The sequence below is a fragment of the Acanthamoeba castellanii genome (genome assembly GCF_000313135.1).
Source record: "Acanthamoeba castellanii str. Neff unplaced genomic scaffold scf7180000084510, whole genome shotgun sequence".
Lineage (NCBI taxonomy): Eukaryota > Discosea > Longamoebia > Acanthamoebidae > Acanthamoeba > Acanthamoeba castellanii.
In genome coordinates this window covers 24416-49872 of record NW_004457732.1, presented here as the reverse complement: position 1 = coordinate 49872, position 25457 = coordinate 24416, and the positions used below count along the sequence as shown (strand labels likewise).

The 25457-nt window shown below is 60.1% G+C and overlaps 6 protein-coding genes and 1 pseudogene across 6 annotated transcripts; 3 read left to right on the top strand and 4 right to left on the bottom strand.

Moving 5' to 3' along the window:
- Positions 1-182: 182 nt before the first annotated feature.
- ACA1_326810 lies at positions 183-6910 on the bottom strand (annotated as a pseudogene).
- Positions 6911-7154: 244 nt separating this feature from the next.
- Positions 7155-8592, bottom strand: ACA1_326800 (RNA recognition motif domain containing protein; the record flags this gene model as incomplete). The annotated part of the gene is made up of 7 exons (XM_004358229.1): positions 7155-7295; positions 7406-7475; positions 7561-7679; positions 7794-7873; positions 7950-8066; positions 8171-8273; positions 8359-8592. The coding sequence occupies 7 exons, from the start codon at positions 8590-8592 to the stop codon at positions 7155-7157; spliced, it is 864 nt and encodes a 287-aa protein (XP_004358286.1).
- A 417-nt stretch (positions 8593-9009) lies between these two features.
- ACA1_326790 (helicase conserved Cterminal domain containing protein) lies at positions 9010-15325 on the top strand (the record flags this gene model as incomplete). The annotated part of the gene is made up of 19 exons (XM_004358228.1): positions 9010-9183; positions 9234-9266; positions 9359-9424; positions 9526-9699; positions 9828-9884; positions 9954-10536; positions 10654-11730; positions 11838-11964; positions 12040-12123; positions 12247-12320; positions 12458-12990; positions 13067-13284; positions 13347-13429; positions 13528-13808; positions 13916-13982; positions 14074-14336; positions 14448-14766; positions 14856-15097; positions 15176-15325. 19 exons carry the CDS (start codon positions 9010-9012, stop codon positions 15323-15325), a joined length of 4605 nt encoding a protein of 1534 aa, XP_004358285.1.
- Positions 15326-16078: 753 nt separating this feature from the next.
- ACA1_326780 (intestinal cell kinase) lies at positions 16079-16944 on the bottom strand (the record flags this gene model as incomplete). The annotated part of the gene is made up of 7 exons (XM_004358227.1): positions 16079-16096; positions 16117-16175; positions 16226-16281; positions 16338-16455; positions 16550-16634; positions 16691-16759; positions 16819-16944. The coding sequence occupies 7 exons, from the start codon at positions 16942-16944 to the stop codon at positions 16079-16081; spliced, it is 531 nt and encodes a 176-aa protein (XP_004358284.1).
- A 350-nt stretch (positions 16945-17294) lies between these two features.
- Positions 17295-18892, top strand: ACA1_326770 (SH3 domain containing protein; the record flags this gene model as incomplete). The annotated part of the gene is made up of 2 exons (XM_004358226.1): positions 17295-17739; positions 17844-18892. 2 exons carry the CDS (start codon positions 17295-17297, stop codon positions 18890-18892), a joined length of 1494 nt encoding a protein of 497 aa, XP_004358283.1.
- A 135-nt stretch (positions 18893-19027) lies between these two features.
- Positions 19028-20299, bottom strand: ACA1_326760 (uncharacterized protein; the record flags this gene model as incomplete). Its single annotated transcript, XM_004358225.1, has 4 exons — positions 19028-19344; positions 19425-19596; positions 19692-20095; positions 20170-20299. The coding sequence occupies 4 exons, from the start codon at positions 20297-20299 to the stop codon at positions 19028-19030; spliced, it is 1023 nt and encodes a 340-aa protein (XP_004358282.1).
- Positions 20300-21608: 1309 nt separating this feature from the next.
- ACA1_326750 (homeobox domain containing protein) lies at positions 21609-24849 on the top strand (the record flags this gene model as incomplete). Its single annotated transcript, XM_004358224.1, has 7 exons — positions 21609-21646; positions 21743-21933; positions 22063-22235; positions 22323-22459; positions 22592-23478; positions 23561-24428; positions 24525-24849. The coding sequence occupies 7 exons, from the start codon at positions 21609-21611 to the stop codon at positions 24847-24849; spliced, it is 2619 nt and encodes an 872-aa protein (XP_004358281.1).
- Positions 24850-25457: the final 608 nt, after the last annotated feature.

Here is a 25457-nt window from a genome sequence, read left to right as displayed (position 1 = left end):
TGGCTATAGATTAGACGGTCCTCGAACCACGATGACGATACGAAGGGGAGAGAAAGAAAGAAGGAAAGAAACCAGCCCCGCCCCAATCCAACTAAATACCGGCCACACATTCCGTCGACAAATAAATAGAAAACAATTTAAAATCATTTCTTTGCCACAGAGCCGGACGGAGCGCGGTGCGTTCACTCGAGGGTGCCGCCCTTCTCGCGGTCCCTGGCCTCCTTGTTGGCGCTGGCCTTCTTCTTGATGCCGAACCATTTGCGCTTGGGCGAATCGCAACCCTCCTTCTTGACGCTGGGCAGCTGCAGCGGCTCCGACTGGAAGGCCTTGGCGTTTGGCGACGACGACGCTGGCGCGCCCTTCTTCGGCGTCTTGGGTGTCTTGGGCGCACCCTTCTTCCCCGTCGACTCGACCCTTGGCAGCTCGCCTGCAAGCAAGGGCGGTGGTAAGTCTACCACCTCTTTCTTCCTCACGCGGAGTCGAGGTGAACGCACCCGAGAGGAAGCTGCGCGCAGTGTGCTCCTTGCTGGGCGAACTCGGTAAGCGTGCATCGGCTCGAGGCCTGCCGATGACCGTGCCATACAGACCTAGCATTACGTGACATACAAATGAGCAGGAGGTGTGCGACTAGAGAGCAATCACTTCCCACAGGGCGCACGCGGGAAGCCTACCACTGTAGCGCTCATTGACGCCTCCATACTTCTCGATGAGGGCAAGGAAGCTCTGCTGATACTCAGCGTTCTGGTGTCCCAGCACATCGGTCAGTCGGGGACAAGCATGGGAGAAGCGGTGATGGGGTACCTTGAAGATGTCCTTCTTGAGCTTTTCGCATGTGGACGAGTCGTTGATGATCTTGTACAGCCGCACGAGCTCCTGTGACCGCAACGGTCAGGGTCCGCTTTCACACTTAATCGCGCGCAGACACACGAAACGGCTCGAGAACGTACGACAAAGGCGGCTCCGGGGTGGTTGAGCGAGGGATCCTGGTTGTCGACGAAGCGCTTGCTGATCATCTGACACTTGATAAACATCTTGCGCTCGCTAAAGAACTTGCACAACGCGCGCACATCCTGTCCAGAAACACGAGAACGTCAGTCGCAGACTGCGTGCATGTCTCCTGATCCCAAGAATCACTGTGATCACCTTCTCGACCGACTGGAGGCATTTGTCGCCATAACGCTTGGGCTCCATGTCGGCCTCCACGCGCACGGACTCAGCACCGTGCAGATTGAACACCTGCAGCGGGGGAACGATAACAGTAGTCAAACAGCGCGTCGCGTAACTTAACGTCAACAAAGCAAACAAGAGTGCAGACCTTGTGGATGTAGTGGATGGCGTTGTGGGAAATGAGGTTGCCCGACACGACGCTGATGATGTCGAAGAAGTTGGTGATGGCGCCCTTTTCGATGAGGTGCTCCAGCACTCCCGTGTGCCTCTGGATGATGGTGAAGAAGGTGCCCCACGCCGCCCTGTTGAAGGCAAAATCATTGGCGTCCTTGCAGAACACCACCAGCCTGTTTCGCGCACGCGTTCGACCGTGAGCCGATCAAATGTGCTGCACCACCCCAGCGTGGGTGCTTGCAGGGGAGATTTGGGGGTACTTGGAGAGGAACTCGGGAATGCCCACGATCGTCGGGAACGCACCCTCGGCCTTGACCAAGTTGCGCAGCAACAGCAACGCATCTGCACCAATCGAGCAACGAACGAGGGCATTAGGTCCGCACACTCAAGCGCGCACGCACAGGCACACGTACTTGTTTTGACTGCGTAGCCGAGGGGATGTGCGGTGGAGACCGACGAGATGAATGCCAGCAGTTGCCTGGCCCGGGGCTCTGTGCTCGTCGTTCGGAGTTAGTGCAATCGGGGTCCGATACGATGGAGGCACGCGCGCGCGCAACGTGGAAAGAAAGTGCTGCGCAGTGCGTCGTACCTGTGAATGTAAACAAGTATCGCCTACCACCGGGATCCTGGGTGCCGTACGCAACAGATCGGGTCAAACACCTCGACAAGAAGGCACAGAGGCCACGAAAGAGAGTGAAGGGCGCAAGCATGGAACCTTTCTTATGGGGGAGGGGATGTCAACGAGCTTGAGCTGAGCAAACGCCTGGCTCAGACGCGCCAGGAGCGTGGAGCACGTTTCGATCGTCTAAAGAGGTGCGGTACGGTCAACAACGGAGAAGGCGTCAGTGAGGAATGGAGGGGGGAGGCTAAGTACTCGAGGAATCTGCTGAGAGCAGTCAGAGCCGAGGACTTGCTGGAGCAGCGTCTCGAAGTAGTGTCCGTCCTTCCACAGGAAACTGCACGCCAGCTCGTTGGGGTCACTCCCGTCATTGCTGGCCAAGCGAAGCAGCGACTGTGCGGAGAAACCAACCACACGGTGACAGTCAACCAGCCAGCAAGCAACAGAAGGAGAAACAATGCACTGCCGCAGATCACCACGAGCGAAAACCAAGCGCGCCTGTACTTGGAGGCAGGCATCGAGGAAAAGGGAGGAGAGGAGCGGCGAATTGGTCAAGTCGCGCAGGAAGAGCGCCTTGTCGCCGGAGTACTTCTCGCCGAAGAGAGCGGCCCACGGCGCCGTTTGCAGCAACGCGAAGATCAACCTCGCGCCGTACTGCAACCGCCGCCGCCACCACACAAACGCGATCCAGCAGCGCAACGCGCAACCAGAGAATGGCGTCAGCAGGAGCTCGCGTTTGTCAGAGCCACACGGGCCACATGTCAGTCTCACCTGAACGTGGGAGAAGCGGGAGCGGGCGAGCTGGCGCGTCTTGTCGACGATGTCGAGCGTGACGAAGTGTTCCTTGATGGCGGGGAACTTGGCGGCGATGTGCAGTAAGCGGAGGAGGATGAACAGGAAGAACGATGACACGCGCGCCGAGCGGTGGCCCAGAAACTCCACAAGCTGGTTCAAACACTGCGGCTTGCTCTTCAACGCCTCTTGCAGTTTCGTCACCGCGCTCTGCGCGATAGACAGTACACAGGTCACAAAAAAGAACGAAGCGAGGCAAAAAGAGCGAAAAACGAAGAAGCGATCAAGAACGAAAGCGAAGGTATGCCTCGTGCCTCGCACTGGCGGGCGAGGAATGTGGAGCCCAGCGAAAAGAAGACGAACGACTTGCTTTGCGTGGTGGTTGCGATCATGTCGAGGTAGTAGTACGTGAACACCGACTGGAAGATGGTCTCCATCGCCGGGTCGAGGAACGATCCCAGCAACGTGATGCTCTTGATGGTGATTCATGTATGACGAAAAATGAGGAGAAACGGGTTTCTTTTAGGCGCTCAAAGAAAATGAACGGCGTGGTCTCACGGCGTACCTTGCAGGCCACGAAGATGAGTTGAATGAGCTCGGTGTCGTACGGGTAGACCTCCACCGGCATGTCGTTGAAGAACGATATCGAGTAGGCCAGATACCCCAACGCCCTACGGGGGAGCCAGAGCCAGAGTCAGCCGTCAAGAGCTCCACTCCGGAGCCAATCGAAAAAGCCAGCGGCGTTTGGAGGAGGTGAGGGTTTACTTGAGGCCTCCGCCGTTGATGAGCGCTTCGACGAGGTTCTTCCCCGTGTTGCCCGATATGAGGTCCTGCACCAAGAGCGAGAGCTGCAGCAGCGGTGGTGGTCGTAGCCGTGGCGAGTCGCGTGTGGTCGGTGTGAGCTGGGCGAAGAAGGGGAAAATGGGGGGAGGGGGCAAGAGAACCTTGGCGAGGAAGAGGAGGTTGTTGGCGTGGGAGCCATAGAACTGCAGCAGGCGCGCGAAGTTGGAGGAGTCGACTGACTTGGAGATGTACTCCCCCAGGTTGCGCGGCAGGCCCGACTCCTTGGAGGGCTTCATGTGCGCCACCGGCTCAGACAACCTGTTCGACCCGACGGAATCTTAAGAAGAGCGCGTGTCGTGTGTCGCGTGTGTCGTGCGGAAGAAGGAAAGAGACACACCGATCTTGGAACTGGTCCAAGTAGAGCGAATTTTGGAGGATGGCCTCGATGTCGGCCAGGCTCATCGTCTTGGCCCCGGAGGGGATGGCCTTCAGCACCTCCTCCAGCTCTGCCTTGGCCTTGTCGTGCACCTTCGCGAGCCACCATCACAAAAGCTTCGGTGAGGTCACCATTCAGAGTCGTGCACATTGGGATCGCGAACGAGGCGGTCCGCACCTGCTGCGGCAGCATCGGGAAGTTCCAGGCGTTGAGGTGGTCGTAGCGATTGCGGCCCTGCTCTCTTCTCAGCTCGCGGAGCTTATCGACTCTGTTTGGTTGCAACGGTGCAAAAGCGAGCGATCAGCCAGAGAGCAGCGAAAGAGAGACAACTTTGTGTCGAAGAAGACTGGCGCATCAATACCGGTAGGCCTCGCCCCTGTTGGAAACGCTCGAATCGTTGGCCAGCAGCAGCATCCGATCGCCCTGCTTGGCCGTTCCCTGGACGATCGCACGCAACATGCGTTAGGACTGTGTGTGTGTGTGTTGTATCTGGGACGGAGCAGCAGAGAGGGTGCGTACAAGGCTTGGCGCGGGGCAGTGGGCGAAGGCCGAGAAGGCCTCCGAGCGGTACTCGTTGGCGTGCAGCTTGTCAAACTCCAGCGGCTCGATGCTGACCAGCGGAATGTTGAACTCGACCTTCTTCCCGTTGATCCCCTCAGGGCAGTCGTAGCAGTCCTCCACCATCTGCTCCGTGAGATCCTGACGCCCTGCACCGCATGCCTGTCAGTCGCGCAACGCGTGCTCGTGCGCAGCGTGTGCGGCGGTGACGCACTCAGAGGCACAGGCCTGTAGCCGGGTGGACGGGGCGTCTTGTAGTGCGTGGGGAAGGTGCCGTGGATGACCGGCAGCATAGGCTTATTGAACGATCCGTGCTCCTGCGCGTGTTATATGCGACGCTATCATCAGACATTGTCGTAGCAAACCGTTGAAGGGGGGGGGCACGCACCTTGTGAATGGCGATGCGATTGATGAGCAAGCGCTGGACCCACGAGTCAAGGGCATCGCGGCAGAGCTGCCACTCGTCGGAGCCCTGCTCGGGCGGCGCAATCTTCTCGACCGGCCGCCGGGCGCCGCCCTCCTTCCTCGGGTCCAGCCGCTCGCGCGCCTTCGATCGGACCTCCGCCACCGAGACCGCCCCGCTCGAGAAGAAGTCAGCGTGACACAGCCCGGTCCGCGGGTTGCCTAGTGCGATGCGCGAGGGCACGCCAGTGTCGCAAAAGGTTAGCGCGAGTGTCGACATAGCGCATAGTAAGAGAGAGAGCGTGTGACGATACCAGCGAGCTCGCCCTGGGAGGCGAGTGCGGACGACTCGTGGAGTTCGTCGAGGACTGACACATGAGTGCTGTGGTCCCGGAACTGCCGCGCGGCTCGCGCCTGATCCGCGGTCGCCTGTGCGTGCGCCCAACATGAGCATTATTAGTGGTGTCGATCGGGGTTGGGGGGGGGGTGAGTGCGGAGTAGAACCTGGCTTTGGATGGGGATGAGCTGTTCGAGCTGGGCCGCATGGGGCGGAATGTAGGACAGGCTCGCGTTGCACGCCTCGGCCCACCTCAGCAGCGCCTCCTCGAACTCTGCGCGCGTGGTACATGGAGAGGGTGAGCGGATTGAGCGACCAGAGCAAAAACGTAAACGTTTAAACAGACCTTCGAATGTCTTGTAAAACTCGGGCTGGGGTTCGGGCGGCAGCAAGTTTGCATCCCATGGGTCTCGCTCCCTGATGATGGCCCTCGGGTTGAGGCTCCCCTGGTGTCGATCAACACAACACAACAGTGTGAAAAAGGGCGCACGCACACGTTATGCGGCACACGCGGCACACACTACCAACGACACGCACGCACACAAAAGAAGGAATGCCTTGGTGTACCACGGAGAGTCGCCTGTCGCTAAGCGGGTTGTCCTCGGAGAAATCGTCGTCGGTCTCCTCCTTGCGGCCCGTACGCTCCTCGATCTTGAGCTCGGCCGACGCACTCTCGTCGTAGGCCTCCACCAATTCCTGCCACGCAACATACCGTGTCAGTCCCTCATTCGACGAGTTCGCGCAGGGTGCGATGAAGTAAATGGGGAATCACCTGAATCGGAGCGGCGACCGTCGGACGCGCATAGTAGCGGCCGACAATGTCCGGCAGGTGGAGATCGCCGAGAGCTGATTCCACTTCGCTCTGCATTCATCACGACAAAAACAAATAAATAATAAAAATAAATAAAATGCATGAGCGATGCTACAGCAAGCCTGCGTTGTTGTGCCGCACCTTCCAATCGAGAAGGGCTTGCTCGTAGTCAAAGTACGTTTCATAGCCTCCCGGCTGCGGAAAAGAGCGAAAGACCTCCGCGCCACCTGGTGAGGCGGGATCGATCATGGGCCGGTGAGTCGTACGTTGAATCATGATAACGCTCAAGCAAGAAGGAAGAGGAGGAGGAGAAGGGCCACGGTCGCACCTTGCCCTCCGCCCTTGATGCGACGAGCAACCTCGTCGTCACACTTGCGGTAGTAGACGTCGTACACCTCGCCACCACTGCCGACGAAGAAGGGGGCGCCCTCGCGCTGCCTTCCCTCCCTGGTTGTCCGCCTTCGCGTGCGCCTTCGGCGATTGCGGACCCCGTTGCGTCTGTTGGAGCTGGTTGTGGTAGGGACGCACCGGCGGTCCTGCAAACTCGTTCGCGTCTGCACAAGCACCGTTTAGGTCCGAGTAACACGTCTCTAAAAAAACGAAAGTCTTCGCTTCGTTCTTCCAGACCAACACGAACATTGGGGGGGGGGAAGAGGGAAGCGTACGGAGAGCTTGGAAGACGCGCTGGCCTTCCTTGAGGTGCGCCGCGTCGATGTGCTGCACAGTGCGCTGGGCGCCCCTGCGAAACTTGTACTTGACCTCGCCCGATGCGCCGAGCGACTCCGAGCGCTCCCGCGCCGGCACCGCGGCAGCCCCCAGTCTTTGCCTCCATCTTCTTCGCCTTTCGATCTTCTGCTTCTTGTTGAGTCGGTTTTCTGTCGACACGTGTAATTACAGTACATGTTTATTTGCGCTGAGCGGCGCAAGGTGGAATGACGTGTTGGTGGTGTCGAGTGGTGGTGGCGATCCGAAAGGTGGTGTTGGCGGTGTTGGTGGTGGCGGCCTTGCCACTGCTCAGCTCGGGTGTCAGACGTGGTGGGGCGTGGTACCTACCACGTATCGATTTGGTTTATTTTCAGAGGCCATATGGCCCCTGGTCCTCCTTCCGGATGACCATCGGGTTCTTGGCGTACTCGATCTTCATGGGACCCTTGTCCGAGGACATGAGGACGCTGCCCTGAAGGTGGTTGAGCGCTTGTGTGGAGCTTTCATAGTCCTGTCATTTGTTTCGTGTCAGGAGATCGAATTGAGGCGTGTATCAGAGAGGGAGAGGAGAGAGAGGTGTGTGTGTGTGTGTGTCGAACTTCGGTTGGCTGGCTGGCGTACCTTGTACTGGACGAAGGCGTTGATATTGTGGCCTCTGTTGTAAAGCTGTGCCCGGACGAAACCCTGAAATCTGTGCGCGTGATCGAACACACTGGTGAGCGTGTACAGCACAATATCAACAGAACCAAGCGGCGGTGTTGAATCGGCCCACGTACGCGCCAAAGACTTCAGAGATCTCTTGTTCCGACGACGCTGTGCCGAGGTTGGATATGAACAAAGTCGAGCCCGGAGGGAACCTGACGAGGGACTTCCCGGCGGGCTTGGGCAGTCGATCCTGAAGGGGAAGCGAGTACACAGGAGGTGAGTCGGGGGAACCGTATAGGCCCGTACGGGCATCAGCGTCACGAGTAAAGTCTCGAGCGCCGCATGCCAAGCCAACAGCACGCACCTGTCCGCCGAGGAGGTAGGCATCGGGCACAGGACCCATCGATGACAGGCCGTACATTGACGGCGGATTGAAGGGATACCCTGCGAGCACAGATACGTGGGGTGCGTCAGCGTGCAAGGCATGTCTTGAACACGGTGCGATGGGGATAGGCCGTACCGGCCAGGCCGGCTCTGTACATTGCGTTGACGTCGATAGAGGTTGGTCCGCCGCCACCGCCACCTCCACCTGCCAGGGCTCTCTTGATGCGCTTTGCCTCCCTCTCCTTGGACCAAACTGTTGAGGTGCACCACCAAGCGCAGCAGTGCGCGTCAGTGTGTGAGTGAGTGCTGCACCAGTGAGCGGTTGGCAAGAAGAACAGGGAGGGTGATAGGTGGTACACTCAGGGGAAGCCGACTCTTCGGCCTCTCGCCTTCTCTTGGAGTTTTGTTTGGCGAACTCCACCTTCAACACGTCAGTGCCATCAGGATCGAAATGAAGCCCCTGAAGCAAAGTGAAGAATTTGGGATTGAGATTTTGGGCTCAAACAATGTGCGACAGTGAACGCAGCAGAGGCTGGGGCGTGTACTGTGATGTCACTCTTGGCGGCCACAGCTGCCTCGTGTGAAGTGAATGTGACAAAGGCGACACCATTGGGCTTCAAGATGGAGTCCTCGTAGCCTCGGTACGGGCGGAAGAGGTTGTGGATCTCCCTGTGTTTGACATCGAGGGGGAAGCCAGACAGCCACAGCGTCCGCATCGTTCCATCTACTTGTACATCGTCAGACCCAAGGGCCTGCAAGGGGACATCGCTGGGCATCATTTTGTGTGATGAATTGTGTCGCGTGCACGCTAATCTTCAAATCGTGGTTTTGTTCGTGCACTGGCGCGTTTCTGCCAGCTTTTACGTGCCAAATATGTTAAGTATTGCAGATGATAATTGCTTTGAATGGTTCACATTCCAACTGCTGCTCCCCAACCGAGAGAGAAGGCAAAGGCGTGGTGATCGCGCTCACCGAGAGAGAAGGGGTGGCGTCAATGGGCCTCACAAGTGTACACGCAAGTGATAATGAACAACTACGCATCCTCCCTGCACGATTTCTGTTGGCTTTCCTGCCTGGCGCACACTGCAAACAGTGCTGTTGTCCTGTGGTGGGCTCTGGGCCAAGTGCCGGGGAAAAGGGAAAGGGGAAAAAATGAGAAAATCATTGTTTTCTTTGTCTCTTCCTTCTCCGACAAGATGAACAGGAAGGGAGCGGACGATGGCGGCAGGAAGAAGAAGTCCGACAAGAAGAAGGACCCACCACCCAAGAAAACAAGGCCGATGGTCCAGGAGCACCGCGGAGCGGGCAGCCCCCTCCGTCGCTGGACAAGCGAAAGGGAGGAGCAGTACCGCCACCCCACCCACCTTCACGTCTCCTTTTTTCCCCCGCCTTACTCACTGCTTTGTGCTCACGTGCACAGGCCGCCCAGAAGGCCGGTACAGTGGAGTCCCTGGTACTTCACCGCCACTGCTCTCAGAATTGTGAAAGCTTGCACAACTCGGTTGGCGTGTGCTTACGCGGCGTTTGTGATGCGTGCGCGTGCAGGACGCACCGCCAAAGCCGCCTCCTCTGTTTGGCAGCTGGACGGGCAAGACTCCGGTCACCATGCTGGTACCACCTCCTCCGAGTGTGAGCTGACCTGGACGACGCATGCACCACCGCACGCGCACACAACGCTCGGCGGTTGTAACCCTCGGGGTGTCCCGTTGCAGAACGAGTGGTGTCAGAAGAACAAATGGGCCAGGCCGAACTTCTCGCCCGTCAAGTCGTGCCCGGAGGGCTTCCGGTGGCGTGTGGTGCTGATCAACCTCACCAACAAGAAGACCGAGGAGAAGTACACCCACTACACCCGAGACCCGTTGCCCGTGTCCGACATGGCCAGGTGCGTACCTTCTCCTGGTGTGTGTGTGTACGCGCTGCAGGGGCCGAGTCACTGACGCAGCTTGTCCCCGAAACAACGACCAGGCATGCAGCAGCGGTCGTGGCTCTACACGCGCTGTGCTCTCCACAGCAGCTACACCGAGTCTTGCCGCCTGAGATGCGCGATCTGTGGGCGCAGCTGGACATCGATGTACGCATGCACTCTCCCCCTTTCCTGACGCCCGGCCACGTGCTCACCGCACACGCACTACGCGGACAGGCCAAGGAAAAGAAGGAGAAGGATACCGAGCGGGCACAAAAGGCCGAAGAGGTGAAGGAGAAGAAGGAGAACCTGGAGAAGCGGCTGCAGAAGATGCCGCAGATCTACATGAGCCCGACCGCGCGCAGCCTCGTGGAGAACATCATCAGCTCCCTCCGCAGCCGCCAGCCCCCCGTCACTGCGCAGTCGCGCCCCGTCGACTCTGATCTGGCCGCCGACGACGGCGGGTTCGACCCCCGCGAGGCCGAAGAGGAGATCGACCTCGGGTGGGACGGCGAAGAGGAGGAGGACGTCGACCGCGCGGCGGCGAAGGCGGAGGAGGCCAAGGCCAAGCGGATGGCCGAGAAGACCCTCCGCCGCCGGCTAAAGCAGCTCGGCTGGCGCAAGGAGGACGTCGACCGCGTCCTGGCGGCGCTGCCCGAGCGGGACCTGCCGCCGACCGACGACCTCAACAAGCGGGTCAAGAAGGTGCTCGACTGGCTGCTGCTCCACGTGGCCGAAGAGCACCTGCCCGTCGAGTACCAACCGGCCAAGACCCTCGAGATCGGCATTACCGCCTTTCCCTCAGCCAAGCAGCCTAAGAGTACTCTCCTCCATATGCTGTGTGTGTCGTGTGTCGTGTGTCGTGTGTCGTGTGTCGTGTGTGTCGTGTGTCGTGTGTGTGTGCGCGGCGTGCGTGAGCTCACGGTGGTGAATGCAGGCGGAGAGGAACGGGAGCTGGAGCTGTTGCAGGCGGATACCAAGAACGCGGACAAAGCCACCGACAGCTTCTACACGCTCTTTGCGCTCATCGCGCGCCGGGCGACGAAGGAAGAGGCCAGCGACGGCTGCGCGCTCAAGCTGGAGTCCTCCTCGGCCGCCGACGCCGTGGCCGCCCTCCCCAAGAAGGGCGACGAGCGCGAGGCCTGGGAGATCGAGGAGCTGCGACGCGACGAGATGCTCGCCCTGGAGGCCATCCTCGGCGATGACTTTACCGCGCGCTCGGTCGCCGTCGCCGGGCTCGGCGGCGACGCGCTGCCCGTGGACGTGCTCCAGGTGCGCCTGCCGCCCGACTCGCTGTCGCTCGAGGCCTCGGCATTCCAGCCCTTCCAGCTCGCCCTCGCCGACCTGCGCCTCGAATTCCACATTCCGGCCCATCCGCACTCGCTCTACCCGCTCCAGCTGCCCCTCGTCTTCCCCTCTGTTTCGCTTACGCCCACCACCACCGCCGCCGCGGGCCGTGGTGGTGGCGCCGGTGCGCCGGCCCAGCTGGTTCCGCGGGTGGTGGCCAAGCTCAAGCACCGCATCATAGCCGAGCTGGCGGCGCAGGCCCAGGAGATGCTGGGCGAGGCCATGGTCTACTCGCTCTGCCAATGGCTGCAGAGCAACATCGGCCAGCTCGTGCGCGCCGTGGTCGAGTCCGAGCAGCGGCCCACCGTCGCGGTCGCCGCACCGACCAATCAACAGCCGCAGAAGCAGCCGCAGCCAGCCAAGGCCGCCAATGGGAGACCCGATAAGGCCCCGACGGTGACGGTCGGCGCCGCGCCGCAGGGCCAACGCGGGGGCGCTGTCGCCGGTCGTTCGGCGCCGCGGCGCCCGCGCGGGCAGCCGCAGGTGAGCGAGGAGCAGGTGCGGGAGCTGAGCGCGCAGCTGACTGAGAGCCTGCGGGCCAAGCAGCAGCGGCCGGACTACATCGAGATGCAGCGGGTGCGGCAGCGACTGCCGGCCGCCTCCAAGCGGGAGGAGATCATTCGCGTCATCCGCAACAACCAGGTCATCGTGCTCACCGGTGCCACGGGTACGCTCGCTCGAGTTCGTATGACGGAGAGACCGATAGTTCAGCGTGTCGTGTGTGTGCGGTGCGTGCGGTGCGACGTGTGTGTGTGTGGGCGTGCGGTGGTGCAGGTTGCGGTAAGTCGACGCAGGTGCCGCAGTACATTATGGAGGACATGATCGCTCAGAACGAGGGCGGCCGATGCAACATCATCGTCACCCAGCCCCGCCGAATCTCCGCACTCGGTCTCGCCCAGCGGTATCGCATCACCAATCCCCCCCCCCACAAACGCTGCGCCTGACAGCGCTCTGTTTCGTGTGTCGACACACACAGAGTGTCGGCAGAGCAGTGTGAAGACGTGGGCAACACAGTGGGTTACCAGATCCGCTTGGAGTCGGCCAAGTCCAAGAACACCCGGTACGTACCCCAGGCCTCGCCTCGCCCCCGCACGCGCTGCCGGCTCTCTTGCTGCGGGCCACGTGCGTACCGTGTGTGCGGCGCTGACGTTTCGGTTGTCCCACCACCACCACCACAATCCAGGCTGCTGTTCTGCACCACGGGTATCCTCCTGCGGCGACTCACCGGCTCATCCGGCGAGGACAAGGAACTACGAGGTCTCCTCCCCTCCTTCTGGTCGTGCCGTGTATCGTGTGCGATGTGTGTGCGTGTGTGTGTGCGGTGTGTGTGCGTGTGTGCGGTGTGTGCATTGGTTGATAGTGGTTTGTGCGCGCGTGCGTGTAATGGTGTGCAGGCATTTCGCACATAATTGTGGATGAGGTGCACGAGAGGAACCTGGACAGCGACTTCCTGCTGATCGTGCTCAAGGAACTCGTGCGCGCGCGGAAGGACATCAAGGTCATCCTCATGAGCGCCACGCTCGACGCCGACCTCTTCGCCCACTACTTTGCCTCGCCCGGCGGCCGCGGTGCCGCCGCCGCCGTCGGCGCGCCCGTGATCTCCATCCCCGGCTTCACTTACCCTGTGGGCGAGCACTACCTCGAAGACGCGCTCGAGCTCCTGCGCGGCCGCGGGCTCGCCGACGACATCGCGGCCCAGCAGCGGCGAGGCGGCGGCTTCGGCGGCGGGGTGAAGCGGACAAAGGCCGAGAAGGAGGAGGACGCGAAGCGGCGCGAGGACATCCTCCGGTCGTACGCGGCTTATTCGGTGGAGACGCGCGAGGCGCTGGCCACGATCAACGAAAACAAGCTCGAACCGGCCCTGCTCGAGCACCTCATCTTCTTCATCTGCGAGGAAGGCGAGCGCACCTTCCCCGAACTCTCCGAGGTGCGCTGCCTCCGTGTTTGGTGTCGTGTGTGTCGTGTGTGTCGTGTGCGGTTTTAGCTGACGGCACGACACGCAGGAGAAGGGCAGCGGAAGCAAGGGCGCCATTCTGGTGTTCTTCTCGGGCATGGCGGACATCCTGACGATGCTCGAGCGCCTGCAGAGGGGCGCGCGGGACCGACGAGCCGAGCACAAGTACCTCATCCTGCCGCTCCACTCGTCCATCTCCACCGCCCAGCAGCAGCGCGTGTTCGAGCGGCCGCCCCAGGGCGTGCGCAAGATCATCCTCTCCACCAAGTGCGTCTACACTCCTCTCCCTCGCGCTTTCCTCAAGCGAGCCATTGCTGACAAGCAGACAGCATCGCCGAGACGTCCGTCACCATCGATGACGTGGTCGTGGTGATCGACACCGGCAAGATGAACGAAATGCAGTACGACCCCGGTACGTGCGCACCACACGAGCCCGTTGTGTTGTGTGTGTGTGTGTTAAATTAACAGTTGCACTTTGTTTCTGACCTGGTCAACGTGGTATGCCACCAGTATCTAAGCTGTCGTGCCTGGGCGAGACGTGGATCGCCAAGGCCAACGCCGCACAGCGACGCGGTCGTGCCGGTCGTGTGAAGAAGGGCCTCTGCTTCAAGCTCTACACGGAGCGGCGTCACGCCGACCTCATGGACCAAAGGCCGCCGGAGATCCTGCGGGTGCCACTGGAGCAGCTGTGCCTGCAGATCAAGCTCCTCAACGTGCGGGCCACCGTGAAGCAGTTCCTGCACCAGGCCCTCCAGCCCCCGGAGGACCACGCCATCCAGTCCGCCCTCAACGTACTCGCACTCTCTCTCTCTCTCTCTTCTGTTTTTTTATAATATTCTGTATTCTATTTTATTGTTGAATTACATTATGAATTTCTTCCTCATCATTATGTAAACAGACGCTGCATCAAGTGAATGCGCTCGAGAAGGAAGAGGAGAAGCTCACTCCGCTGGGCTACCACCTTGGTACGGGCGCATCTGTGGCCACCTCGGCTCTGGACGATCTCTCATTCTTCTTCTTCGTCGTCGTCGTCGCCGTCTTCTTCTTCTTCTACAGCGCAATTGCCGGTGGACGTGCATATCGGGAAGATGATGCTGTTCGGGGCCATCCTCTGCTGCCTCGATCCGGTGTTGACGATCGCGGCGGCCATGAGCGCGGGCAAGTCGGCCTTCTACTCGCCGCCCGACCGACGCGAGGAGGCCAACCAGGCGCGCTTCGGGCTCGCGCTGGACAAGAGCGATCACCTGACCCTCATGAACGCCTACAACGGATGGCTCGCCGCCAAGGCCGACGGCCGCGAGATGCAGTACTGCAACGACGTTCGTGTCACCCACCTCTCCTGAAGCCTGAGTGGCCAATGCCTGACTGTCGTGTGTCGTGTGTGTCGTGTGGTACCTGTTTAGAAATTCTTGTCTCGCCCGACGCTGCAGGCGATCGCCGATCTGAAGCGCCAGTACGCGGAGCTCCTATCGGAAATCGGCTTCCTGGACCAGCGGGTGAGCACGCGACTCATGAACAAGCAGGCCAAGCTCGCCGGCCGAGGCAGCGACGGCGTGAAGGAGGCCACGGGCGCGCGACTCAATATCAACGCCAAGAACACGCGCGTCATCAAGGCGGCCCTTTGCTGCGGCCTCTACCCCAACGTCGTCCGCATCTCGTCGCCGGAGACCCGCTACGTCCAAGTCATACCGGGCTCCATCGCGCAGCCCCACAACGCCAGGGACCTCAAGTTCTATACCAGAGACGACGGTGAGTGCCACACCTCGTGTGCGCGTGCGGTGGTTGTGTGTACTTTGTATCGGGAGGTGGGGGCGTGCTGACTGATGGGTCGGTTGTAGGTCGTGTGTTCCTACACCCGAGCTCGGTGAACTTCTCGGTGAACGAGTTCGATTCGCCGTGGCTGCTGTTCAGCGAGAAGGTGAAGACGAGCAAGGTGTTCGTGCGTCAATCGAGCATGGTGTCCCACTACCCGCTCCTGCTCTTCGGGCGGGAGATCGACGTCGTGCACCACCTCAAGATCATCAAGGTCGACGACTGGATCCAGTTCCGCGCCGACCCGCGAATCGCCGTCCTGACCAAGGTCGGCTCTGCGCTCGCACGTTGATTCGTGAGCGTAACGTCTGCTAATGTGTTGGTTTTTGGTACCTTGGCTATGCAGGAGCTGAAGGTGGAACTGGACAAGCTTCTCACTGCAAAGATCAGCGATCCCACGTTCGACATCAGCCACAGCGGGCTCATCGAGGTCATCACTCAGCTCATCAGCACCGACGGCCTCATTGGGCCGCAGGAGGCCGCGAAGTGGAGCTAGCCCCAAAGGGATTCCTTCCAGTACTTATTTATTAGCCTCGGAGCTACTAGATGCCGCCCTACACGGCCAGTAAGCCAAACCCGAGCTCGAAGAATGGATACTTGAGGGCCTGCATAAACAACGACGGATATCAACGTCTGGATCGAGCACAGAGGCAAGAACCTTGATGCTTGAAGCAGGTACCTCTGAGGCACTGGGCCGCTGGGCCGGGTTCCAATGGAGCAACGCTTGCAAGAGGTGGAGAGCTTCGGTACTCGCGTGAGGGATCACATCGGATAGAGGGACACTGGGCACCTGGTGAGAGTGAGTAAGTGGTTGTGCATAAAGAAGGAGAGAGGCGTGTACCGATGGAAAAGACGCTCGAAACCGTCCTCCTTCAGGCCATTCCTCTTCGCTTGGAGAGCCAAGAAGTGTGCAGATGCACTTCATCTGATTCACCTCGCTGGTGCCGGGGAACAAGGGGCGCAGGAGATACTACTCGAGCATTAGATAGAGCAATAGGAGAGAGCTACCAGAGCCTGCACAACTGCGCACTCACCATTTCTGCCATGATCGCTCCGACAGCCTGCGAGGTGCATGTTAGAAGAAGCTCTGCATGGGAGAAAGAGGAGCGCGCACCCACACGTCTACAGCTGGACCGTAAGTCCCGTTCTTGAGGAGGACCTCTGGCGCACGGTACCATCTGGTTGAGATGTACTCGGTGTACGGAGGGCCAGAAAGGAATGGACGGGCGAGGCCACTGCAATGCTGGTGTTAGTGCTGAGACCCAGACTGAAGTGGAGAGGGCATACGCACAAGTCGGTCAGCTTGATGGTCTCAGTGGTGTAGAGCAGATTCTCCGGCTTGAGGTCTTCTCATGAAAAGGTTAGAATAGCCCTAGCATGTAAGGTTTCCCTGTACCTCTGTGGAAGATGCCACGCTCGTGCATGAACTCTAGACCCTTCAGTATCTGATACCTGCACGAGGACAAGATGAGGCAGGCATTGAGCAGCAAAAAGTGCGGTCTCGGTACATGACGCTTCGGATCTTAGCCTCGGGGAAGGGCTCACCCAGCTCCTTTCGCTTCTCGATGAGCTGGTGCAGAGTGTCCTCCATGTGCTGCGACGCGTAGGTGACGTACTGCTTAATAGCTAGCTGAGAGACGCAATCAACCGTACCTCGAAGACTACTTCCATTAGGGTCACGGATGTCAGTCATGGAGAGAAACGCGTAAGCCAGACGTACTCAGATAAAGGCGGTTGTTCTCTTTGATTACTTCTTCGCAGAGGATGATGTTGGGATGCGCGTGGCTGCACAGCTTTTTCAGGCTCTGTGATGGGTACGTTTAGGCACAAGCATAGACCCGCTGATAAGCGGTGTACGCACCCTGATTTCGTTGAGCTGCATGCACTGGTCCCAGTTTTGGAAGTGTCGCCTCATCTTCTTGATCGCCACCTGCAGACAGCAAAGATCAGACATGCTTCGGGTGGCTATGCCGTAAAAGTTGGTGGTACCAATCTGCTGGTGATTGTGTTTCGATAAAGCTTCACCGAACCATGGGTGCCATTGCCGAGCTTGCTCACGAACTTGTAGCGAGCCATCCGAGACTGTCTCGGCACCGAAGCGCTCTCGCCCTGCATCTCTGTCGTTCGTGTCCATCATAGGCTTAGTCTCAGCGCCACTATCGAACGGAGAGCTCTCTACATGAAGGGGTGTACGATGTTGGCGGGAGCCGTGGCTTGTTTGAACTTGACGCGGCTGCGAGTGAGAATGCGCCACCACGCAGGCAAACTTCCTACAAAAAGGAAATTTCGTATTTTGTAGACAAAGTGTCGGCCTGGAAAAGGAAAGGCTGTTCTTACCGCATTCTTGTAGCCTGGGGTGAGTGAAGATTGATAGAAGAGGGAGGAGTGTACGAGGTCTATTGGATTGGCTTCGAAAAGGAGTGAGCAAGAGGGAGGAGTGTTACCTTGAGTGATAACAGAGGAAGATGGCGACACTCAACTTCGCGGATAACATGTGGGATCAGTTCGAAAAGGTCGTGAAGCGGCTGAACGAGGGAAAGAACTTTTCGTCAGAGGTGGCCAGCTTCGTGCAAAAGAGAGCCCTCTTGGAGAAGGAGTACGCCATGAAGCTCCAGAAGCTGATGAAGATGACAACGATCGAAGAGTACGCGTCGCTGGGGTCGGCCTGGACCTCGCTGCGCACCGAAACTGAGAAGCTTGCACTCTGGCACGACCAGTTCGGGGATCGACTCGTGTCCGAGGTGAAGGACCACATACTCGAACACAGGGGCGAGAGCAAGAAGCAGACCAGAGTGCTCGTCGAACAGGGCACCAAGATCATCAAGGACCTCGAAATCCAGACCGACAAGGGCGACAAGGCACGGTCGGCCTACTATCGCTCCCGCAGGAAGCAGGACGAGACCCAGGAAGGTACGCAACCCCCGACCTATTGTGACAATGTGGAGAAGCGTTAGAGAGAGCAGACGTGAAAGAGGGGAGGAGCGTACATGACTGACATGGTCCATTGCGAGCAGAGTACGACCGAGCGACGATGAGCGGGCAGCCGGCCGGTATACTGCAGAAGCTGGGGAAGAAGGCGACGAAGGACGAGAAGGTGGCGATCAAAGCGGACACCGCCTACAAGGCGGCCATCGCAACCCTCGTGGAGGCGCAAGTGCGCATGTACGACACGGAGATGCCCAAGACGATGAGCGAGCTCCAGCGGATCGAGATTACCCGGCTGCAGGTCACGCAGTCCTCGCTGAAGCACATAATCTCGCTGCAGAGCGGGCTCGCCGAGCAGGTCACGGAGCGATGCGGGGTCGTGCATCCGATGCTCGACGCGGTCGACGCCTCGGCCGATATCGTGGCCTTCGTCGAGCGGGCAACCTCGGGCAAGCCCAAGCCGCCCAAGGCCGACTACGAACCCTACGACCCGAAGGACAACCGAAGGCTCTCCCTGGCCGCGCCGCTCACCCTCGCTCCAAACTCCACGATGCGCGGCCACAGCGGCTCGGTGAGCCTCCTCTCGCCTCGTGCATCGGTCGGCAGCGCTCAGCCGCGGGTGGCGGCGATCGTGGCCGCGTCTGCCAGCACGGCAACGGCGCCGCCATCGAAATCTTCTGTCGCCGCCGCGCCGGTATCTCCGGCCCCGACCCCGAGAGGGCCTGCGCTGAAGGTGCGGGCTCTCTTCGACTACACTGGCGAGACGCAGCCGGAGCTGAGCTTCAAGAAGGGCGACATCATCACGGTGACGGAGAAGGACGAGAGCGGGTGGTGGCAAGGCGAGCTGAACGGCGTGATCGGCGCATTCCCGAGCGGGTGGGTGGAGGACCTCTCGGCGCCTGCCCAGTCGACGAGCCCGGCCAAGGGTCCGCCACAGATCGTCGAGCCCCCGCCAGAGCCGGAGAAGCAGGCACGCGCGCTCTACGCCTTCAGGAAGGAGCAGGAGGAGGAGATCGACGTGAACGTGGGCGACCTACTTGTGGTGGACGTGGACGACGGCAGCGGGTGGATATACGGCTTTAATCAGACGTCGGGAGAGGGCGGACGCTTCCCCGCCAACTACGTGGAGTACTTGTAGTTCGTACAGGACGATAGGCGGCTGAACAGCCCTCCTGTAAGAAGGTTGTGACTTAGCGCAGCGGCCTCAATATAGAGAGATGTAATTAAGCGTACCCCGTGTGCGACTGCTCCGGAGGGTTGAGGGCGAGGCTGCTTAGTCTTCTTCATCCTCCTCCTCTTCCTCTTCTTCCTCCTCTTCCTCTTCTTCCTCCTCTTCGGCGCGTTTCACCGGCTGAGAGGTGTGTCCGATGGGGAGCGCACGCAGGATGAGATCGGCCCAGGCGGACCCATCTGGGTCCGCACGCAAGATGCGGCCCTTGAAGATGGCACGCGACTTTCGCTCGCGGTCCTCGAAGCGTAGTTCATACCGATGCCGATCCGTGTAGATGGCGTCGTACCCATCGGACCGATAGTAGTCGGTGTCTGTGAGCGCTCCCGCCATAGTGCTCGGGCAGCACAATTCCCCAGTGCCTGTTGAGAAGAGATCTGGTCAGAATCCACTGGCGGTAAGAAGGCGAGCAACGTCGGGAGCGAAGCTGAGGCGTGCGTACATAGCTTTGGCTCGTATATGTCCATGTGATAAAAGAATTCAAGCTCGACGTGGCTGTTGAAGCGAAAGCCGACGGGGAAGGTGAACGTGGCCTCGCCCATGTCCAGGTCGGCACACGCGCCAGATGCCATCATTTCGTGAGGTGAGCGGATGTTCTTTGCGTGACCGTCCGCCTGTCGCCCATTCAGAACGCGCACCCACGTGAGCAGATGAAGCGCTGTGGCCAGACGGAAGGATCAAGCGTGTGAGCCACTAAGATCGTGTATACCGTGATCACGCCAACACCGGAGCCTTTCATCTCGAACGGTGGGATCCTGCACTTGACCGGCTGCCTTTCGACCTCAGCCTTGAGCGCATCGCCCTGCTTTCGTCTGATGTCGAAGCTGGCGATCGGGCACACAAGCTGAAACTCGACCACCTCGAAGCCGCTATGACGACCGCTTACCGCACTATCGAGTTTCATCACTCCCCCTGTTCCCTCGCTTCTTCTCTTCTTGTTGTTAATGCTCCCTTCTTCCTCGAGCCGGTGATCGTAGTATCGCTCTATCGTCCTCTCTGCCCGGCTCGCAGCGCCGTGGGCACCATCGTCCCTCTTGCGCTTGGCGCGTGTGGTATCGGCTTGATCTCGTTCCTCGTCCACTCGAGTGATTTCCTCGAGGAACGAGGCAGTGTCTGCAAACGATAGATTGGGGGGGGGGTTAGGCAACAAATCGACAACAAAGATAGGAAGGTTGCATTGAGCGCACCATGGACGATGGCAGGTTCTGGAGGTGGCTCCCGCTGCTGCTCGACCCAAGCAAAGCGCACGGGTGCCCCCTGCTTTTCAACTTCGGCAGGCTCGTTCAAGTCGAGCTCAACACCGCACGCCCAACTCATCGGTGCCGGTGTTGCTGGATGGTGCGCGTAGTACGTGGCAAGTACTTGCAGAGCTCCTTGCTAGCCGGGCACATCAATCTTGTCGGGTGTTGCGTTTCATCTCTATCTCTTTTCGCGTGTATTTTACAACCAAATTTCTCAAGGCATTTTCGTGTCTCTGTGGACTTCAGGCCCGGCCGGACACTCTCACGCGAAGCATACCTTTACGTGGCGCCTCACCGGCAACCACAGGAAAGGAGCCTGCGTGGAGTGATCGGTGGAGAGGAAGAGTAGCAGGCCGAGAGGGCGAGGCTTCCACCACCTTTTCGTCAAGGTGCCCGATCTCTGCGGAGAGAAAGGAACTCACCTCATCGGCAGCCCAATGCGCGAGGCCCACTTGGTTTTCATTTTGAGTCCTGCGCGTACGTGGCCGCAAGCTGTGGAGCAGCGGCTGATTAAACCTAATATTGGTTGTTCAACCGCGACCTGACGAGCTGAGGTGATTGGTTGAAAGCGCGAGGCTGGGCGCCGTTCTCTTCTTGTGTGTTCGAGCCGATTGGTGCGTAAGATTGTTGGGCTTCTGTACGAGGGACCCTACACTTGCCTCATGCAGTCTTAAACGAACCCGGAGCTCTCCGCAGCAATTGCCCGCTAGCCCTATTCATCCAACTCCCAGTGCCGGCGCACAAGAAGAACCTACGAGCGGAAAACACACGCACAAACTTGGTCCGCAGACCGCCACACACACACACACACCACAGCAGAAGATGGCCGACGGCGGTCAAAGCAGTTTGGCGGCGTCGCCTGACGGTGAGTGCAAGAGCACTCCCCTGTCACCGCCGCGCCCAACAGCCCTGGGCACCACCGACGTACGCGTGATCATCGAGCAGCTACGACAACAATCCACAGCGCGGAAGCGCCCACATAACGCCACCGGTACATCCACATCCCCCATCATCGCCTGTGCATCGATGGCGTCTTCTACTGGCCGCCCAACTTCTGCCAAGCATGCCGCACCGGAGAGGGGGGGGGGGCACTGGTATTCCTCTTTGACCTTTCTTTGGGTCACGAGGGCTGCGGCGGTAAGCCCGGACCCATGCGCCGCTTCACGATTTCGGCCAATGGCTAAGCGGCGGAGAAAGCTTATTTGAAAAGAGTGGTGTTGGCGTACCGATCTGTTCATTCGGTGGCGCCAGACAAGACCCACTTTTCATTCACACTTACGCATCAGGCGATTTGGTGTGGGGCGTGGGGCGCATACACCTCCACCTGACGCCTCTCTGTCACCTGGTATTCAAAATCAGAAGAAGAAGAAGAAGGAGCAGCGGCGATGGATGAGCAGGGACGTCAGGTGGTGCGCGAGCGTATGTACGTCCACCTTCTAGATGGAACTGCCACACCGGGCAACGATGTCCCCGGGCCAGGTTTTGACTGCCACATCCATCTTTTCCAACTTTTTTGCAGCGCGGGGCTGCTCGTTCAGTTTCCAGGAGAGGCAAGGGCGTGGGCGCAAACCATCGAGGAGGAGGCCTTCAAGGCCGCGCAAGACGAGACGCGCTACTTCGAGACCATCTCCCGCCGTTTGGCCACCCTGGCCTCTACCCCACCCAGCGAGCTGGCAGGCCTGCCCGCAACCGCCCCCAGTTCGGCCGCTGGTATGCAATCGCCCACAAACCAGGGAACGGTCGGTCGCCCACCTGGCTGCGGCTCACCCATTCCCTCGTTTTGTTCGCGTGGGCAACCACTCCCACGCAACTGTTTGGCGCACTGTGTAGTGACTGCAGAAGACGAGGCACAACAGCCACCGCAAAAGAAGAAGAACTTGGGCCGACGACCCAACCCCAAGCGCCCGGACAAGGTGCCCATAGCCTTCATCCTGCCAGCGCCCGTCGCCACGCGCCCCGTCAGCCAACAGGCACCCCGGGATCGAGCTGTGCCCAAGGACCTGTGGTTGCAGGTAATTTTTTATTTGTCCCAAACCAATCAATAACACTCCTCAGATTGGCCCGCACTAAACGGCACTTTTGGTCGTGCCCGTCACCAGACCCTGCATAGCTACCAAGCGCCGCTGGACGCCCTTGTCACCAAGACCAGGACTCGCGCCGAGAGCACACCGCCGATGATGAGCGGCAAAGATGGGGCTCACCGACAGCAGCTGCTCGAGCTCCTCCAGCAGATGCAGTTCGCCCAACACGTGCTTCACTCCATCCTCTCCTGGTACCACTCCACCACGTTGCAACTCCCCTGTTCATTGCAATGTTGAAGGTTCTGACTTGGCGTTCGCGATCGATCACCGGGTCTGTGCGGCCGCAGTGGATTGGCGCCGCCGACTGCGCAAAACGACAAAGTCTGCCAGGACTTGCTGGACCGAATCGCTGAGTGGCTGCTGTGGGACGTCAACGGCGGGCCGCTCTTCCCCACCATGGGACCCGCCTCAACGATGAACACGAACACGACCACGACCACGACCACCACCGCAAGCACACCTTCAGAACCCGCCAAGCGCAAGAGGAGGGCCAGCGCTGACGACAACTCCCGAGCTGCGCGGCGCACGCGCAAATCGCGAATCGCCAAGAGCGGAAGCTCGCCAAGCAGCCCCGCTGCCACCCAGCACGATTACGCATCGGCCGGAGCTCCCGCGGTGGCCCACGACGCGCCCCGGGGCCTGTTTCCCTTCCACGGCCTGCTGGTCGAGGCCGAGGAGGGCAAGCTCGCGGCCGAGGGGCGGATATCGCCTCGATGCGTGTCGGCCCTCCCGCCCGCGGGCGGCCTTGCCGTTCTTCCATTGCCTTCGTCCGCAGGCCCGGCCATCCGGTCTCCCACTTCGGCATTCACTCCGTGGGGCGAAAAACGGAGGAGTGGCAGCCAGGCCGAGGATGAGCTGAGCGCGGCGACGGCGATCGAGGCGCTCTCCTCCAACAGACCGTCGCTGTTGCCGTCGCCGGTGAAGAAAGAGCCCGTGGATTCTTCGGAGGTCTCGGGGAGTGAAGGAGAGGACGGCGAAGATGTGCGGGAGGTGGAGTCGGAGAAGCCATCGCGGCGGGGCAAGAAGCGCTCTGCCAAGCACGAGGACGCGAAGAAGGAGAGGCTCAGCAAGCGACGCCTGAAGACGCCCCAGCAGCTGGAGATCCTGGAGACCGAGTACGCCATCACCCGCTTCCCCAACACGGCCAAGAGGCAGGCCATCTCCGTCGCCACAGGTGCGCTCACCCTGCACCCCGCTCCCCAATTTTCGATTCGCTCTCTAATCCCTAGAATCCCGCCGACGACGCCCTTCTGCAGGCCTCACACCGCGCGGCGTCCAGATCTGGTTCCAGAACAAGAGGGCCAAGGACAAGTTCTTCGAGTCTTCGGCGCAGAAGTACATGGCCAAGCGTGAAGTGCCCTCTTCTTCGGGGCAGCACGCCGGCGGGGGCAGTGGCGCGGCGCACTATCCAGCACTCCTGCCGACGCCCATCGTCGCCGACGCCCACTTCCCGCTGCTGGGGACAACCCCGCTCCCACGCATCGTTTCCCTGCCTCCCATCTCAGCTCCGCCACACTACCCCCAGCGTCAGCACCAGCACCAGCACCCGCCGCCGATCCTGCCGCCGCTGTCGTCGCTCTCGCCGCCTCGCCCGCGCTCGTCGTCGTCTTCGCCCGCCCACATCCCGCTGCTGCCGCCCATCTCGTCTCTCCCCGCCTTTTCCCTGATGCACTCGAGCTTCGCCGAGCCGGGGACCACCTCGTCGAGCCGCTCGTCGTCGCCGCTTTCGTGTCCGCTCAACCTCGTCAACGTGCCGCCCAACTTCTCGTCGCCGTCGGCGTCTCGGTCGGCCTCGCCCTCGTCGTACCAGCAGCTGCCCCACGCCACGGGCGGTGGCGGCGGCTCGCCGATGGACCTGAACACGCTCATCTCGTCGCTCAACAACACGATCAACTTCCTCACGGCCCTCCACTCGATCGCGCCCTCGACGCAGACGTCGTCGCCCGTGTGCGCATGGCAGGGCGAGATCGTGTGGCAGGGCATCGTGCCGGTCGCGGCCGGCAGTGGCCCCGAGCCCGCGCCCAGCAACAGCAGCAGCAGCAGCGGTGGCGCGCTGCCTCGGCTCTACTCCTGCCAGGTCTCGATCCCCCTCGTGTGCCTCTCCTCCGATCGCAATTGCATTTCGTACGTTCCCTCCTGTGTCGTGTGTCATGCGTCCCGCGTGTCGTGTGCGTGCGTGGTCCATCGCGCTCACCAACCTCGTCCTTGCACTCAATGCAGGGTGATGGAGCGATGCGCGGCTCAGATGAGCGTTGCCAGCATGCACCCCAGGGGCGACCGAGCCTACGAAAACGTTATTGAGTCCAGCGAGCAGGCGGGCACCGTCCTCGAGTTCCTGCCGTCGTCCGAGGGCGCTCGTCAGTCGGTCGCCTTCCTGCTGGACCAGCTCAGTAGTGCGCCGCCGACGCTCAGGTCCGCGCAGCTGGCCACCGTCAACGTCGACAGCCGACACCAACTCGTCATGTTCGCTGCCCAGGGACGCCTCCTCGGCTGTCTGGCCAACCTCACCTGTTCCCCTTCGCCTGCGCACAACGCAAGGCCTTAGCGCAAGGTTGAAAAACAGTTTAAACTTATAAATATGACTCATATATATTAGTTATTATTCATTTTATCTGGAGGTTTGAACAAACGTGCGTGGGATCGTGTAGCGCAAGAACAGCGTTCAAGGCACCGCAGATTGCCGCACGAGGCAGAGAGTGTTGTTTGGGTCGCGGCACCTTTCGTCTGCTTTGTGTCGTTCCTTTCCTTCCTTCTTGCTTTTCCCTTGGCGCTTTTGCTGTGGTCCTTCATTTCGTAGTCCCTCACACGACCACCGGGACAACCCCCCCTTCTCTTGGGTAGCTGGTGAACCTTTCAACTGTCGACACTTTGCGATCGTCTCACCGATGCGACACGCGGCCGGTTTGAACAACATGTCGAGAGAGCTGTCCGTAAAGTCGACACACAGGAACCGCCAATTTTCGCGTCCACGAATCAGAGGTCGGCGCTGGGGCCGGAGCTGCACGAGCGGAGGCTGAAGCAACCGCCCCCAAGCACCAAGAAGAGGAACAGGTCGCTCGAGCTTCTTCTTCTTCATCACACTCCCCCGCGAGACACACACCAGGGACCCTTCTTGTACTACCACACAGTTCACCCACCGCTCTCGCTGGGGTT